Here is a 15827-nt window from a genome sequence, read left to right as displayed (position 1 = left end):
TGGAGGAAAAAAAAAGAAAAACTTAAACTTAAAAAAGTAACATTTTCACAAAAATGATCTGACACACCTCTTATACATCTCCCCCCAAAACCGAAGAATAAACAAAGAAGACCGCAAGAGAATGTTCCAAATTCGAATAAAAAATATTGAAAATGGCAAACCGTGTAATGCCTTGCATTTTTTCGAAAATGCAGATTTGGCACAAGTAACGTCTTTAATTGTCATAATAGCGTAAATGAAGATAATTGGTCAAACAGAATTTTGAAAAACCAGAAATAAGAAAAATATAAGAAATAAAATTTTCACAGGAATGATCTTACAAAATAAAAAAATATGCATCTTGTACATCTCCCCCCAAAACCAAAAAAATATACGAAAAATTTGACAAAAAAAACGTACAAAAATAGCGTAAATGCATCAACTCTGCAGTATGATTTGCATATTTAAAAAACATAGTTTGCAAAGTAAGGACACTTCATTGCTATAATGGTACATTATTGGCAAAAAGAAACAAAAGAAAGCTTTAAAAAATAAAATAATTCGTCTTTCGCTTTTCATAGCCATATTTGGATTTAAAGAACTCGCACTGTAGACAAATGGCATGAGAATGCTATGCATTGGCAGACAATTCTCGGAATTTCTGGCGTTTTTTTTTTTTCGAAGGCTTTGACCTTGAGCAGCACGTGCAGAACCAGATGACCCAAACTTTGTGCACCATGCGTGGAGTTTTATGAATGCTAAGTTTTGAAGCTGAGCATGGGCTGCATTTTTAAACCTTGTAATGTGAGCCGCGCGTTGTTACGAGTTTCAGAAAGGTTTCTGAATTTGGGCATTATGAATTCCTAAGTTTATGAATTTGACATGTTCGCAGTGACGTTTTATGTGAATGAAAAAACACGTACACACTTGCCATGCACGCTCGCAGAGATTGAAGAAAACTTTTCCTCTTCCTCCATTGCTGAAATGACAAACTCATTTTATCACCTTTCATTAACTGGCTTTAGGGACAGAACCCCCCTTCAGCGCCCTTGCCCATTTCTGGGCAGCATCGGCCTCTTGTGGTGCTGCCGGGGTCCATGCCGTGTACCAGCAGCCATGGTTGGCCTGCTCCTTGTTACCCGACTGGTGCCGTGGTTGCGTGCTTTGCTAGTAGCGTTGCGTGACCTGCAGGCAAAGGCTGACGTCCTCCTCCTTCTCTCTCTCCCAGTGCGGTGCGCGGAGTGCCAGCAGGAGATCCCCAGCCAGGAGGTGATCAGCCACCTGTTCCTGATGGAGCACCTGGCTAGCAACAGCGAGGCCAAGACGGGCGAGGCCAGCGGGGCGCACACGTGCACGAGCTGCGAGGACAGCGCGGCTGCCTCGGGCTTCTGCCTCGACTGCCAGGACTGGCTGTGCCAGGCCTGCATCGATGCGCACCAGCGGGTGCGCGTCACCAAGGACCACTCGATCCGGGCCAAGGACGAGCTGGAGGGGGACAAGCCCACGGCCACCCTCGGCCAGAAGTACATGTTCTGCGAGAACCACAAGCAGGTGCCCAGCTCTCTTCCGTCCCCGATTCTGGGCTCTTTTTCACGGTTGGTCCTAGGCTCTGGCCCTCGTTTAAACGTGATGGCAGTTAGGAGGCATTAACTTCAATGAAGTTTGGTGTTGGGCTAGTTTGTATCGAGACGTCACAAAACGGAGAGCGCTGAACTTTACAAGACGACCACAGAATAAAAGGACACACGAAACGGTTGATGCGCATCAACCGTGGTCGTCTTGTAAGGTTCAGCCCCCTCCGTTTCATGATGAAGTTAGTAGGAGTTTTGGGTCCTGGACAAAGTTTTTTGTTCCCCGACGATGGTTGTTGTGCGGGCTGCCCCTGACGGCCGTTGTGGGCCGGCTTGCAGGAGCAACTGAAGCTGTACTGCGAGACGTGCGACAAGCTGACCTGCCGTGACTGCCAGCTCCAGGAGCACAAGGACCACAAGTACCAGTTCATCTCGTCGGCCTGTGAACAGCAGAAGAGCAACCTCAACGGCCTGCTGGCCAAGATACGCGAGAAGCAGTCGTACATCGAGGGGGCCCGCAACTTGGTCAGCAAGCGTCACCACGAGATCACCCAGCAGGAGCAGAAGGTCACCAGCGACATCAAGATGTTCGCTGTCAGGTGGGCTGCTTTACCAGTGGGGCAGGGCCCAGTGTTTGCCATGTGCGTGCAAAGCGGCCACTGAGCACAGAATCCTGCGTGTGGTGCTCGTTCTTAAGCACGTTAACAATTATGCGGATCTTTTTTTTATTCCCGTCTTGCAGTGGCTGCACGCGATATAGTAAGTCATCCGCATGACCAAGCTGCATATCTCGGGAAGGTCCCAGTTCTTTTTTTGCATCTCTGCCTTGTAAACTCTGCCTTTAAGGTGATAATTTCTCTGAATTTTGTTGTCCAAGCTCTTTTCAAGCAAAGACGTAGACCTCACAATTGAGAATCAGTGGCCCTTTTGAAAACAAATTGGTTGCTACTCATTTATCTGTGGTTGTGCTGAACACAGCTTATTTGCTAGTACTGAAGGGCTGTGTATTGTGCTATCTGGGAACTTAATAGCGCTCAATAACACAGTTCAAGAGCAAGGAAGACAACACAAGTGCTATGATCAAGGGAATATCCCACATCGAAATAAAAATGGCATAAAGACTGGACTGTGGCAGAGCTCGTAGAAGGACATTACATCAGCTATGCACATAAGGTGCATGTCAGCCAAACTTCTATCACATCACACAATGAGGAGCATCTTCGTGTAATTCTTGTGTTGTGTTTTTTGTATAAATATTAAGTGTGATTATAAACCCTGGAGTTTATTGAACCATATCTACCAGCTCAGCCAACTTGAACTTTGCATCAATACTACACTATACTATACTGCTTACTTGTGTGCGTGCAGTCAGTAACGAACTTGCGTGTCTTGTTGGAAGAATACGAGCACACTGATCTGTTGCTGGGACTCAGCTGTTTATCAAACGAAGCGTAACCCCCTTCCCGCTGCCCAGGCAGGGAGCATGAGCCACGCATCCCGCGACACCAGTAACCCGAACTGCCCTGGCGGGTCCACTACACCCACCTTCTGGAGAATAGGGCTTTCACAAGTCCAGCCTTTTCGGTTGCTTCACCTGTTGGCCGGACCTTGTTATTGTCGCATGTGGATGATCAGTTGTGCGCATTCTTGATGGCAGCATAGCTGCCATTGCAGCCGTTTCTTCTGGCTTTTCCGTGCATTGAATTGAGGTCAGCTCTCCTCTTAGGTCCGCAGAGCTTTCAACACTCACTGGTTTTTGTCCGTCCGTACTTGAACTGCCGGACGTAAGGCCATCAGTAATGCTTGCACCATTGTGTTGTACGAAATGCCGACGGTTGCGCTGAATGATGTCGGTTGGTGTTTCAGCAATATGTGAGCACGATCGTCTTGCTGGACTGCTCACAACATATCCTGCACCCATACGTCTTCCCCTTCAGAGAGTGGGTGGAGTTGCTGGGCGGCGTGATGACGGCTAAAGTCCTGGCTTGGTTTGCTTCAGATAGCTTCACCTGGTGAAAGCTCGTAGTAGCATAAAGCTTAGAAAATGCCTTTGCTTATCCGAGGTGTCCCAGGATGTTATTGGCTAAGGGTAGTATGTGACATTCCCTAAGCACGAATTCCTTGAACAGCTCCCTCCTCCTCTTGGAACAGCTACCATACTGGAACACAATGGTGTGGGACGGTCCACTTTTCAGATAACTCCTTGGTATTCAAGCTTTGCTGAGCTCCTCTTGAACGGGCTTGTGAAGTGGAATCGGTACTCTCCTCGGCAGTATCACGTTGAAGCTGTATCACGTATTTGTCTTGCATCTCACCCAAGCGACTCCTTCAAAGTGACAGTAGAATCTGTTACACCGTCCATCAATCCAATAACTCCAAGAGCCTGTATCACTGGGAATCCAAGAAGTGGTGGGTCTTGAGAAGGCATAGCATGCACTGTTTGCACTGTAGACCTGCCTTTCCAGATTAGTTTCGCTTAAAATGTTCCGAGAACAGTGAGGGAGTAATCTCCTGGGCCCATAATACACCTTCTGGCTTTTGCAGATGTTTTGGTATGCAGGGAAATGAGTCTGGTGCCACTGTTAACTCTACGCCTGAGTCAACTTTGAAGTTAGCGTCGTAACCATTGACGGCCACTTTTACAAACTTGGCTCTGGTAATGGCTGCTACGGAGTGAAGGGCAAGAGCACCCATGTTCTTTTTGCCTTTCTTTTTGCACACTGCTTCAAAGTGTCCAAAGTGTCCCTTTGCACTTGGCTTGCCTAGCCGGGCAATCTGCCCGAGTTTGAGCTGGTTGACCGCAGTATCTGCACCTCGTGGTAGCGTCGCTTGTGTTGGACTTGGTAACATCTTCGCCGGAGCTACCGTGGCAATTTGAATCATGTTGCAGCTTTTGGAAGTGTGTTTGAATTTTGGCCTCGGCAACAATATGAACAGGATTTGGCTCTTTTTGGAATACCAGTACATGGGCTTTTATGGCATCTTTGTTTATGCAAGTCTGTAGTCTTGCTTCTTCGAGGGTGAGCTTTTCTGTTCGGCTCAGTTTGTCCACAAGGTTAGAGTCCCGGAGAACCGTGACAAACCTGTCTCGAACAAGTCGCTCCTCTACTTCTGCTGAGGCGTAGTTGCACTTTTTGACAAGCGTATGCAGCGCGGTGCAGAACTCTTCTACACTGTCGCCTTCGCTCTCTGTTCAACGGTGGAAGGAGGCACTTTCGTAGACCTCGTTGACCCGGTGGATGAAGTGATCAGCGAAGTTCTTTTTGATTGATTCTAGCCAGCTCCCGTCTTCGCTGCACATTGCTGGAGAGCCAAGAACTAGGTATGCGGGTGTCTTGGAAGCCCATGGCATAAAGAAGCGTTCTGACCTGTACTTCTCCTGGTGCTTGCTAGAGCTCAGATGCATATTGACAGTCGTCGAATTGGAAGACCCATAGAGCTGTGGTTTGAAAAATCAAACTTCAGTGGCAATCGAAGCCCTGCGCTGTTGAACTGGATAGAAGGCTTGATGTCTTTGTATTCCGTAGCAAGCTTTGCTGGCTAGCAAAAGTTGATCTAGGGTACGTCTCGCTCGCATATCCCACCTCTGACACCATGTCTTGTCGTTTGAAGAATAACCAACAATGCGAGCACCCAATCAGTTATTGGGTCTCAACAGTTCTATTAAGCGAAGAAAAACCATCTACTGATGGAGCCACACAGGTGCGGAACATGATAAGCCATACATCTAGGGGCTCATGTAACCCGAGCGCAGCTTGGGAAAGTCACCTTGCCAATCCACGTCCAGGGCTTCATGCATGGGCACACTTAATATTTGGGCTATCTTGACATGAAAAGAACATTGCTTTCTTGCAACTGGAGTGCAGCATGGTACAAGAGCCTTTCTCCGTCTATTGTCGATCTTCGGTGAAGTTGAAGTGGCATTCCTATGGGAAAGATTGTGCCATCTTGAAGGAGCACTAATTGAGTTGGTTCCCTGAATGCTTTCTCAGAATTCCCATGTGGAAGCGTAGACACAGACCTACTCGCCTGCCATTGTCTTTCGAGAGCGATATCATGGTGAAATGCCGACTATAACTAGCGCAGGCAAAGGCTGTTGGTGAAATATTCTTATAGACTTCTTTCAGTGGAGGAGGGAGTGTCCTTTGAAAGTAATATTTCTTTTGTCCTGACCACGTGGCATTTTTGTCTCTGCCCTCAGGTTCATCACTGAAATCAACAAGCGTGGCAAGCTGTTGCTTCAGGAGCTGAACGACATCTGCAACAAGAAGAAGATGCAGCTTTCGTCCAAGAATGAAGAGCTGATGGCTCTCTCGCTGAAACTCGCCCAGTGCCACAAGTTTGCCGAGGCCGCGATTAACCGTGGAAGCGATGTGGCCCTCGTTTTTAGCAAGAGAACCATCTGCAATCAGGTAGGGCCTTCTCCCCCGTTGGCATGATTGGCATGGCTGGCATTTCCATGAGAAAATCGGTGCCCGATTGTGAACTAGCTGCGTGTTCAAAGAGGCTCATGGGGAGCTTCGTTGGGAGCACACCTGTGGAGTTGGGGTGTAACGCAGCTGCAAGACATGGCACCTGATATGGCACCTAAGTAGTTAGATACTAGATGGCTGCTGAAGGTGAAGTTTTACTATTGGGTTGATGCACTTCATCGAGCTTTTGCACTGTTGGAAGGATGAGAGAATTATTTGCACAGCTAAGTGTTGTGTTCATGGGCATGGCAGAAAAAATGTGCCTCTTGAAGGTATTTCAAGCATTGCCTTTTTTGTGTTGCACATAAGGGCTTTCTTGAGACGTGGTTAAAAGGCTTTACGTGTAAGAGACGAGGGCTCTGTTTGCTGACTTTGAGGGTTTCTGTGGCCATATACCCACTGCAGCAGGCTTAGGGAGTCTGTTTTCATTGGTTAGGCAACAGTAGTGCATTTGACTGCACGCCTTGTCTTTTTGCTGGTGCTGTGCTGTTTCCCCTTGTACTTTGTAGCATTGCTTTTCTCCACAGCTTGCTTGTAGCAGTTGTCTCTCTAATTTTGATCTTTCAGCCTCTGGGGCAAGGAGCCGCCAGACGGCAAATGATTTCTGCAGAGGCACCTGTCAGTGCGACGATTGCTAGCCTTGCAATGTGTGCCGTAGTTAATGTTTGTGGAAAATCCACGGAGTAAGAACATAATAGGAGGGGAAACGTCCCTTCGTAGGCTGACCAGATAATGTCACAATGTGAGCACATGGCGCAAGTTAAGCTAGTGTCATCTGTTGTGGGAGAATAACTGCACAGCCACTACGATAGCGTTCCACTGCGTAGCCACAGAGTCAATTGCGGCCGCTATCATCTCGTCTGTCAGGTGGCTCTACCTTCTCTTTTGCTGTGGCAGCCATGAAGCTTTGTAGTGGGCGTTAGTTTGAATTGTGAAATTATCTGGTCGCTCACTTGTGCTTGCTGCAGTGGGTGTTCCGCTTCTTGTATATGTTCTTGCTCCGTTGGAAAAACTGACGCATGGCCAAGTTTTCTCTTCAAAAAAATGTATCTACATGCCCACAGGCGTTGATGACCACAGGGCTTGAAAAAACAGGCAGTGAAGTAAATAATTCAACCAGTCTACCAATTACAACCCATCAGGTTCAGTCAACCAATTAAAGTCGGCTGTAATTTTGAGCGTGATGTTAGTTTCCTTGTCGATGTGCTGGCCAAGTTGCATGTGTTGCGGGAGAGGCGCTAACGCTGTGCCAGGTGTGTTCCTTGGACGACCAGATGCGGACGGTGCTGAAGACGCGCTGCGAGATCCCGAACCCGCAGCACGTGGTGGACATCAAGTTCCTGTACGAGTCGGACTTCCTGACAAACTACATTGGCGACCTGGGCTGCATCCTGGTCGACCAGCAGCCCATCGTGGGAAACCCGCCCTGGGCAGCCAAGCCGCCCCTCGTCACAGCAGCCGCACTGAACCAGCACCGACCGCCGCTCGACGCGGTACCCCCGGCACAGCCACAGCACCAACAGCAGCAGCAGCAGCAGCAACAGCAACAGCAACAACAGCAGGTGGGAACCAGCTACTCTCCGATCGGGCGACGTATTGGGGATATTCCTGTGTCGGTACACAAGTGTTTGAGCGGCAACCAAAACAGTCCTCGAAGCTTTCAGCTGTCTGATTAATACGCAGCGTCATAAATATGCAATTTTGAATTTCCAAAAGAAAAACCGTGTCCTGAAGTGACTCCAAAAACGTGGAGGCCAACACTGCACCCTACATGTATCATAAAATTTAATATTACCCTTTATTTACTCATTTCCCATGCACGAAAGTTTTCCCATGAAGAAAATGATAGCTGAACTGTTACATATAAGAAAAATCATTTTCAAAAAAGTTATTTCTTGGCAATTATTCGACCCAAAGGTTGGTCTGCTCCTTTAATAAGTTCATGGTAAGACTGGGAGACTCGGGAATCCTTCATAGAAGTGTGTGCGCTACAGTTAACATAGGCAGTAGTATTAGGTTCCAATGATCACGAGGGTGGCATGTTTGGACTGCGTTTGAGTAATTGCGGGCTTTTGAGATGCAGCGGTAGTCTTTTCAGTAATCAACTATGACAACCTTTTTCATACATTAAGTGATTCCTATAGATCCGCAGAAGCTGATGTCAAGGCAGTAAAGTAGCATAAGTAACGTGCAAGATATGATACAAATAAAAACATTTTTGTGAAATCATCTCATGGCTTTGCAAAATGGAGAGGAATAGGAAAAAAACCCTGGCGAGGTTTCTGCTTTTTACAGCATGGAATCCCTTCAGTCCTGCCAGGAAACTGTTCACCTTCCTTTAATAAGAGTGGGTAGAGACAGTTATTTTCTGAGTGCGTTTTTTCCCCCTTTTTATTGTTTTTGTTCTTTGTACTGTTGCTAAATGTACAAGTTCTCTAGTTCAGCTCCTTAATGGCTCTCTCAACTACTGCATGACCCAGTGAGACTGCTTTTGTCCCATTGTGTAGCTGTGTCTTTCTGTAAATGTGCAAACTGGTGGCTTGAACATTACTTTCCTTGTTTGCCTTATTGCACTAACACCTTTTACCACAACATTTATCACAACATTTACCACGGGGGTGATAGCATGCAGTTGTCTTTTTATGGTCTAGTCCATTTCTGAAAAAAACACAATGGTTTGTCTTCTCCAGCTGCCAGCGTTTCACCTCCTTACTAAAGGAAGAGCCGCATTCACAATGTGAATGCATAGTTGATCACTGCGATGACAGCATGCAGTTGCCTTTCCATTGTTGAGCCTGTTTTTCTTGAAAGCGATGGACTCTCTTGCTCCACGTACTAACATTTCAACTCCTTACATAAGGAAGAGCTCGTGTTGAAGTGATAAGCTTGTTCCAAAATGTGTCCACTCGCAAGTGTGGATTGAGAAAGGTTTCCCCCATCAGTGCACTGCATTGCACAACCACGTACAGTAAAGTGTGTTTGATGTTCCGGATCATTCATCACGCACCTTTACTTACAGCCACATTGGCTTAGACAGTCCAGAGTTTAAGGCCCCGAAATATGAAATGTGCACGCCCGCTACCGCGTTCGCACCAATTGTCCGGGCAGATAGGTTGGGCATCCATTTGCAAATGCGTTGTGGCAGTAGATGAGAAAAAAGTGGGTTCGTGTGGGGTGTGTTAGTTTATACAAGCCTTGGTTTCATCATAGATCATCTGCCGCTCAATTCTGCAGTGGTCGTTTACTTATTGCTCCTCAACACCGGGGTGTCCTGCTCATACTTCAGTCTGTTGGGTGGGCTGCTCATGATGATATTTCTTCTCTCCTCCTTTTCTGGTGCTGGGGCAAGGGATCAGCGCCTACTCTTTCTTCTTTTTCTTCCTCCTCTCATTTCTGGGCTGAGTAGCTCGAAGACTCTGCTGTGATTAAGGCAAGATTGCCATGCCTGAAGACTTTGTAGGCTCTGGCATACACTTCTTGTGTGTGAGGGCAGTATTGAGCCGAAGCGCTTGTGCGTCGTCATGCATTGTTAGTATGGCTAGCTGTATGCTAGGCCGGGCTACATTTTTAAACTACAAAGCAGTCACACAGTAAAGACAGAGTGCTTAATTACCTTTACTGTTGTTTTCTCCCTTCCTTTCTCAGTTTCTTTAAATCTACTGGTACTGCAGTAATTTCGTGACACTGGTAAAACGATATTAAAGCTGGGTTGTAATTGTTGCAGTCAGTTGTTAGCTGTTGTTCCTGGGCAGCGAGCTAGAAGCAGTGAGAGAGAGCGTTTCTTAAAAGGATCGAGAGACCTGTGTGTGAGAGAGTGTCTTGGTGTGTTCTTATTTCCTGTGGCTGCCGGCGCCAACAACAACAGTCCATTCCCCGGTACCCTGATGGTTACCACCCCGCCTCAATGCCGACAGGCCCAGGCCCTGGACTTTACCACCATGTGGGTACATCGACAAAGCCCGGCCAGCTCTCTCCCTCTCTCTCTCTCTCTCTCCCCCCATCTCCCCCGTGTTGGCTAGTTCTCCCTTCCCCCCTCGTAGTGGACGCCTGCTGTGGACTAGCTTCTCTTCCGTTCGCCTTCCCCTGCAGCTCCCGCTCTTCCCCTTTCCATCCCATTACTGGCCGAGAAGATGCTCTTGAAAAAAAAGTGCCCCTCTCTGGCTGCTCCTACCTGCTGTCTTGTGCTACGACTGGACTGCCTGGGGACTGTGGTGCCGCTGGCGATGTGCATGGAGGTGTAACCTGAGCATGTTTTCCTTAGGAAATGGGAACGCATATGGGTGATTTCTGACCCGATTTGTGGGAAGCAGCCCTGCGAGAACCTGTGGCTGCCGGCTGGGAATTTAGCTCGCTGTCTAGCGCACTTCCCAGACAGTCGATATATTCTTTTGATCAATATCTTTGTGCATTGCACATGAGGTGATTCCATTGCCTGAACACAACTTCTGGCCCATAGCTTTTAGGATTTTAGTTCGAAACTTCATTGCACGTATGTGTGTTGTGTGCCTGTGAGTGGTAAGCAGCACATTAAGAGTAAGCTTTTGTCCGTAATGTGCTTTGGTGGTGAATAGTTCTGTGTTTATTGTTGTTCGTATACTGACGACATGACTGCCTGACCTGTGCTTCAGTCTTTGCTGTCTCCTGTTGAAGGTCCCTTGTCTGCTGCCTACTTACGGTAGTGCTAACAGCAGTTTGGTATTGGGTTTGCATTTTGTTGAGTAACCAAGCTTTTCTGGAATATGCAGTCCTTTTTGGATGAGAAAAATTAGGAATGCATGGACTGCTTTGGTGTTAATGCATTTATCATCAGCTTAAACAAATCTGCCCTCATTAAAACGGCAAAATGCTGCCCCGTTTTAATGGTGATGGAGAGTTGTGCGACGCGTGATTGAATTGACCAGTTACTATCTTGTGCAGCGCGGTGGTACAACAGGCTACGCTTTGCCTTTAGGCTGGATATGTGATGGTCTTAGTAGAATTTATTTATCATGTGCAGTTATGTTACTCATACAGCACACAACTGTAATCACCTGTGTGTGTGCTTACGAAACGTTTGGTTGTCATATGGCATGTGTAGCCACCCAGGATTTTTATTGAGTTGTTGGGTGTGGAAGTAATTGGCTGGTCCCTGTGTGCTTCGGGCAAGACGCACGCCTAATTCTCTGTAATGTTGGGAAATCATTGAAGCAGCATTTTCTTCATTTATGTTCTTATGCCCTTGTTGTGTTAATTCAAAGCCTGCGTTTACAAGTGCTCAGAATTAATTCTGCAAGGCCCTTTAGAACAACTGTATAGTGAAGGTCTTTGTATGCAATGTAGAGTCATTTCTTTTCCCTATTAACTTGGCTGCCTATCTGCTGAACAAAATACTTGCTCTTTTAAAGCACTGCATTCGACAACTTGCACTGTGATAAAATATTGGAGTTCAAGACATTGCTAGGCATTACTAGGTGTAAAAGAAGCTTAGCCAGGCTTTGCTATTTTTAACAGTGGAGCTGTTTAGGCGCTAGCTTGCTTCGATGGCGTTAGCAAAAAAAAATCAAGAAAAGAAAAAAAAACTCCCCCTGATGTGAGGCTCCCGGCAAGACTTTCAAGCAGCTGTGTAGGCGGAGCCAAGCCTCACCTAGCTATGATGTCACTGTGGTGCCGCGGTGACACGAACGCTGATGCTGCTCAGCGCAGTCATTGGTCTAGGATCAAACGTGCAGCGAACTCAGATGGAGCCAGTGGCTCCTTGTATCACTTTCCGGTGGCACGCACCCTTACTCTTTCCCTTCTTATATGCCTCTCCGCACACCTCCTCTTGAAAAGAACGCACAATCAGACAAAACAGCGCCTTATGACTCCGTGCGGAGCAGGTCGTTTACACTCCTGCAAAACATGGGTCAGCCGAAGAAGTGTGTGACCCCCGAGGAAGAAGAGGCGCAGCGCGAACGCCGTCGTGGCGCTGCTCGAGAACATACTAGATGGCTACCATCCAACCCCTAGTATCGTGCCGAAGCCTAGCAAAGCCTGGCAAAACTTGGCAAAACCAGAAGAGGCTAGGTCGACCCCAAGCTCCGCTGTTTCTCCAGCCTTGCGCCACTAATGCAGGCTGTGCCAATCTTCATTTATTTTGTAGACACTGGGTTAGAAAAATTTGTTGACTGTACTTGTGTGTAAAGCTTCTTCCCTTTAATTTGGCAGAAGGGATTGAACTTTTCTAGCTTGTATTTTTTTTTCTTTTTTAAATGCTATGGTATGTTTACTGTCACAGAAGGTTTGGTTTGGTTGTCTTTTCTCTGTACACCCTGACAAAGCTTTTACCTCAGGCTTAAGTTATTGAAACATTGAGGAGCTGGTTACTGTGCCGATCAATGCATTTCTGCCAAAGTCAGACAGAGTTGGACAAAGTGGTGAGGTGTGGAAAAATAAGGCTTTGGGGGCTAATGGCCCTTTCCGGTGCATGGGGAGGCAACGAGTGGACCCCCGGAATTTCAGGGTTCAGTCAGCAGTGGCGCCTATGCAAGTGTGGCGGGGGGCACTAAAACGCTACAACTAAAGCATCTCTTGTGTTAACCACGTGCCAGTATTGTGTGGTCGTTGTACGAGTGCATGTTGCCCCGCCGATAAGTGCAGTGCCGTCGGGGCGTGTGTGTCAGCTGTGAACGAAATCAGCACGTCCCCTCGACGGTCTCTGTTTGCTCCCCCCCCCCTGCACAGTTTTCCCAGCAGCGGCAGATGGGCATGCACGGGATGCCTCCGGGGGTGCGGCCGCCCCCGTACCCGGTGGGGAGCAACCCGTACGCGGTGCCCGGGGGGGGCTACCCGGGGGGCGGGCCGCCGCCTCCTCAGCTGCGGCACCTGCTCAACCAGGGTCCCATGAACCAGAAGGGGACGGCCAGCATGGCTGCACTGTCCCACATGGCACGCATGGGCCCCTCTGCGGCCGGCGGCTCGTATGCCGTCCAGAAGGGCCCCGCCATGCCCCCACACCACATGCAGGGCATGCGGCCACAGCCGGGCGTGCGGCAGCAGCATGTGAGTCCACCTGATGTGTTGGCACAGTTTGGTCTCTCTTGTCATTTGTGGTTTTTTTCCTTGCCCGTACCTGCCCGTCACGCATTACGTCTCCTTTGCTTGTCCTTAATGTCCTCGTTGCGAAGGCAGTTTTGGACTGCCCGGGAACTGGCCAGAACTGTTCTGGACGGCTATATAAGAAAGCAATTGGTGCTTGTTGTGCTGTGCATGTACTAAAGGCATTTTGATGGTCACGTTGTGGGCCCTGTGTGCTCTTATCATTGCTGTGTGACCGCGCTGTCATGTGTGAGGTGGGGGTTTCAGAGGCTAGCGCATGCCAAGCTTGAAGGAGTGGTGGTATTCTGGCTGGTAGTGTATGTGGGAATGTTATACATACTAGGAGTGGCTAGCTCTTTGGCCTGAAAAGCTTGACTCCTGCAAGGGGTGATGTGGCACTTGCTGACGTTGCTTTAATTGGTGGCATGTATAATGTGGGACACATGAACTTTCTTGTTTCCCGTTTGATTGAAACAGATGTCTAAATTTTGGCTTGCATACTGTGCTTTGGTGGACTAAATTTGACTTGCAAATAAATTCACAATGAAAAGGAACGAGGTCAAAGCAAGGGCATGTCGCTCAAACACAAGAGGTCACCTTCAACCTAGAAGCCAGTTGCTTTGAAGTGTGGCACGCACTATACGATCGTGCATCTGAAGTGACAGCGAGTGAAATTGGTGACGACGCAGAGTAAATGTATGGCGACTAGCATGTGGGAGTATTTAAAACAAACCCCACATTCAGTGCACTTTTCGGCCAAAAACGTCAGGTTTCTCTGTGTGCATGAAAGCTGGGATTTTTCACTCGCTAAAAGAAGGTGCTCTGCAAAATTCTTTTACGTATTCTGCAGCAAAAGTGCCGCACAAAACTTTTTTTCCGTTCCCTGACTCTGCTGCAGGGGATGCCATCTCATCAAGCGCTCGCTGCTCAACAGGCAGCACATTTGAGGCAACAGCAAATTCAGCAGCACCATCAGCAACAGCAGCAACATCACCAGCAACAGCAGCAACAACACCACCAACAGCAACAGCAGCAGCAACAGCAACAGCAACAGCAGCAGCAGCAGCAGCAGCAGCAGCAGCAACACCACCATCTCGCCCAGCAGATGCCCTCCTCAGCCAGTGTTCCTATCACGCTCAACTCGAGTATCACCATATCACCGGTCAATGCTGACAAGTCTAGGTGAGTGTTTCATTGGGGCTTCATGCTGTAAACGCTTACTTTGGCTGACTACAGTACAGGCATTGTGGCTGGAAAAAAAAAAATCCTGGGCCACCTCTACTGTCGTGAAAACTGGGGAGGGGAAAGCATGCAGTGTAAAAGTGTATTCTCGACACCTTGGCATTTCTACCAACAAAGATGACACCGTTGGGGGGTACAGGGATACAGCTTTGCTGTAAAAGTCTCGCGTCTTTGAAGCATGAAGCGTTCTAATGCGACGTGTAAATGAGTGTCTCGGTGTTTTTTTAGTGCGCGTTGCGTCCTAGCCTGAGGCATAAACGAGTGTCCCTGTGTTTTAGTACCGTGACTACATGATACGACGGTTACAACAACGACATTAGTTGCCGACAGCCCGCGCCCCTAAGGGGCTTCGGCCCTAAAAGGCTGCAGGGGATTTCTAAGCTTACTCTGAAAAGATGAGGGTGCAAAAGTACATGAGCGATTTAAATTCGGTCAATGAAAACTCTATAGTGGCGACAGTGGCACTACTCCTGTCCTATGAAGAACAGCGCCATGTTTCTATACCTCCGGTTAAAGTTAGAGGCGCACCGTTTTTTTTTTTTGTTTTTGTTAGGAATGTGCTATGGAGCCATGAGGGGTGCACTCATTTTTTTTTTTTCCCTCGGATTTTGTTGATCTATTCGTTCATACTTTTCAGTGCCTCAAATGTTGTGTCCCTTGTGGTGGTGTTGGCATATAGTAGTGGTTAAAGGCCAACTGCACTCAAAATTTCGGCCTCTTGAAAACCTTATTTTCGTATAGTCTGCTTAAAAAGAAAGCAACATGCAAAATACAACAGCTGAAATACGCGCGTGTAAGCCGCAAGCGGCCAGCAGTAATCGGTGACTTTGAAGCCGAAACCGAGGAGAGCGCGGCCATTGCAGTGATGTTGGGGAAGTGTAGCAGAGCTTGACCGGTTCTCCAGCTGCGTGGCTGGCCAGAGGAAGAAGCCCCCGTCGGCTGGAACGTCACAGGCGTGTCATGGCTGTTAACGCGATCCGCCGGCAGGTGGAGCGTTGTTGCGGCGGAGCTTTTTTAAACGCTCCTGACTGATTAACGAGGCGTTTCATTTGGCTACCACTTGTGTCCCAGCTGATTTGGGGTACTTACTATGCATGAAAAATAAATTTGGTCGAGGTGAAATTTGAGTGCAGTTAGCCTTTAAGTCACTTGCTCTTCACTACACTTCCGTGGGTTTGTTGTCTGTTCGCTGCTGTGAATGCCTTTTGCGGAGACCAGCTGAATGCATGCATTAGCCAACCTAGCCTAGAAGCTTTCAGGTTAAAATTTCATGCTCGGATCCCCTATGTAGCGAGATGGTCAGGAAGGGATGATATGCATCCATCTTCGTAAATTTTTTTCTTGTAGCAGTAGTAGTGTGATGCTCATGGGAGAGACTGGCTTGACTGAGATTATTGTGGTGCCCATTGCTGTAGCAGGAAAGGACCTTTTTTTTTGTTTGTTTGATTGTACTGAACATTTGGGTGATGGTGGGTCAGAGCAAGAAAAGTTTCAAGCTGGCATTTAT

General features: G+C 47.9%; 1 protein-coding gene across 8 annotated transcripts in view; it reads left to right on the top strand.

Annotated features, from left to right (window-relative positions):
• Window positions 1-15827, top strand: part of LOC144174242 (E3 ubiquitin-protein ligase TRIM33-like) — a 156797-nt gene that overhangs the window by 112902 nt on the left and 28068 nt on the right. For 5 of the 8 annotated variants that reach the window (XM_077702813.1, XM_077702811.1, XM_077702810.1 and 2 more), the window contains exons 2-8: window positions 1208-1530; window positions 1890-2149; window positions 5752-5962; window positions 7276-7584; window positions 9888-9962; window positions 12725-13042; window positions 13977-14260. In XM_077702813.1, the coding sequence (XP_077558939.1) occupies window positions 1208-1530; window positions 1890-2149; window positions 5752-5962; window positions 7276-7584; window positions 9888-9962; window positions 12725-13042; window positions 13977-14260 (1780 nt within the window). The remainder of the gene's footprint in view (window positions 1-1207; window positions 1531-1889; window positions 2150-5751; window positions 5963-7275; window positions 7585-9887; window positions 9963-12724; window positions 13043-13976; window positions 14261-15827) is intronic. The other 3 variants (XM_077702812.1, XM_077702816.1, XM_077702814.1) reach the window with 2 other exon arrangements.

This window comes from Haemaphysalis longicornis, unplaced genomic scaffold (genome assembly GCF_048455015.1).
Source record: "Haemaphysalis longicornis isolate Haplotype H1 unplaced genomic scaffold, Haemaphysalis longicornis Haplotype H1 scaffold_3, whole genome shotgun sequence".
In the NCBI taxonomy this organism is placed as follows: domain Eukaryota; kingdom Metazoa; phylum Arthropoda; class Arachnida; order Ixodida; family Ixodidae; genus Haemaphysalis; species Haemaphysalis longicornis.
The sequence above is the reverse complement of the archived record's forward strand: the minus strand, read 5'-3'. Positions and strand labels throughout refer to the sequence as shown.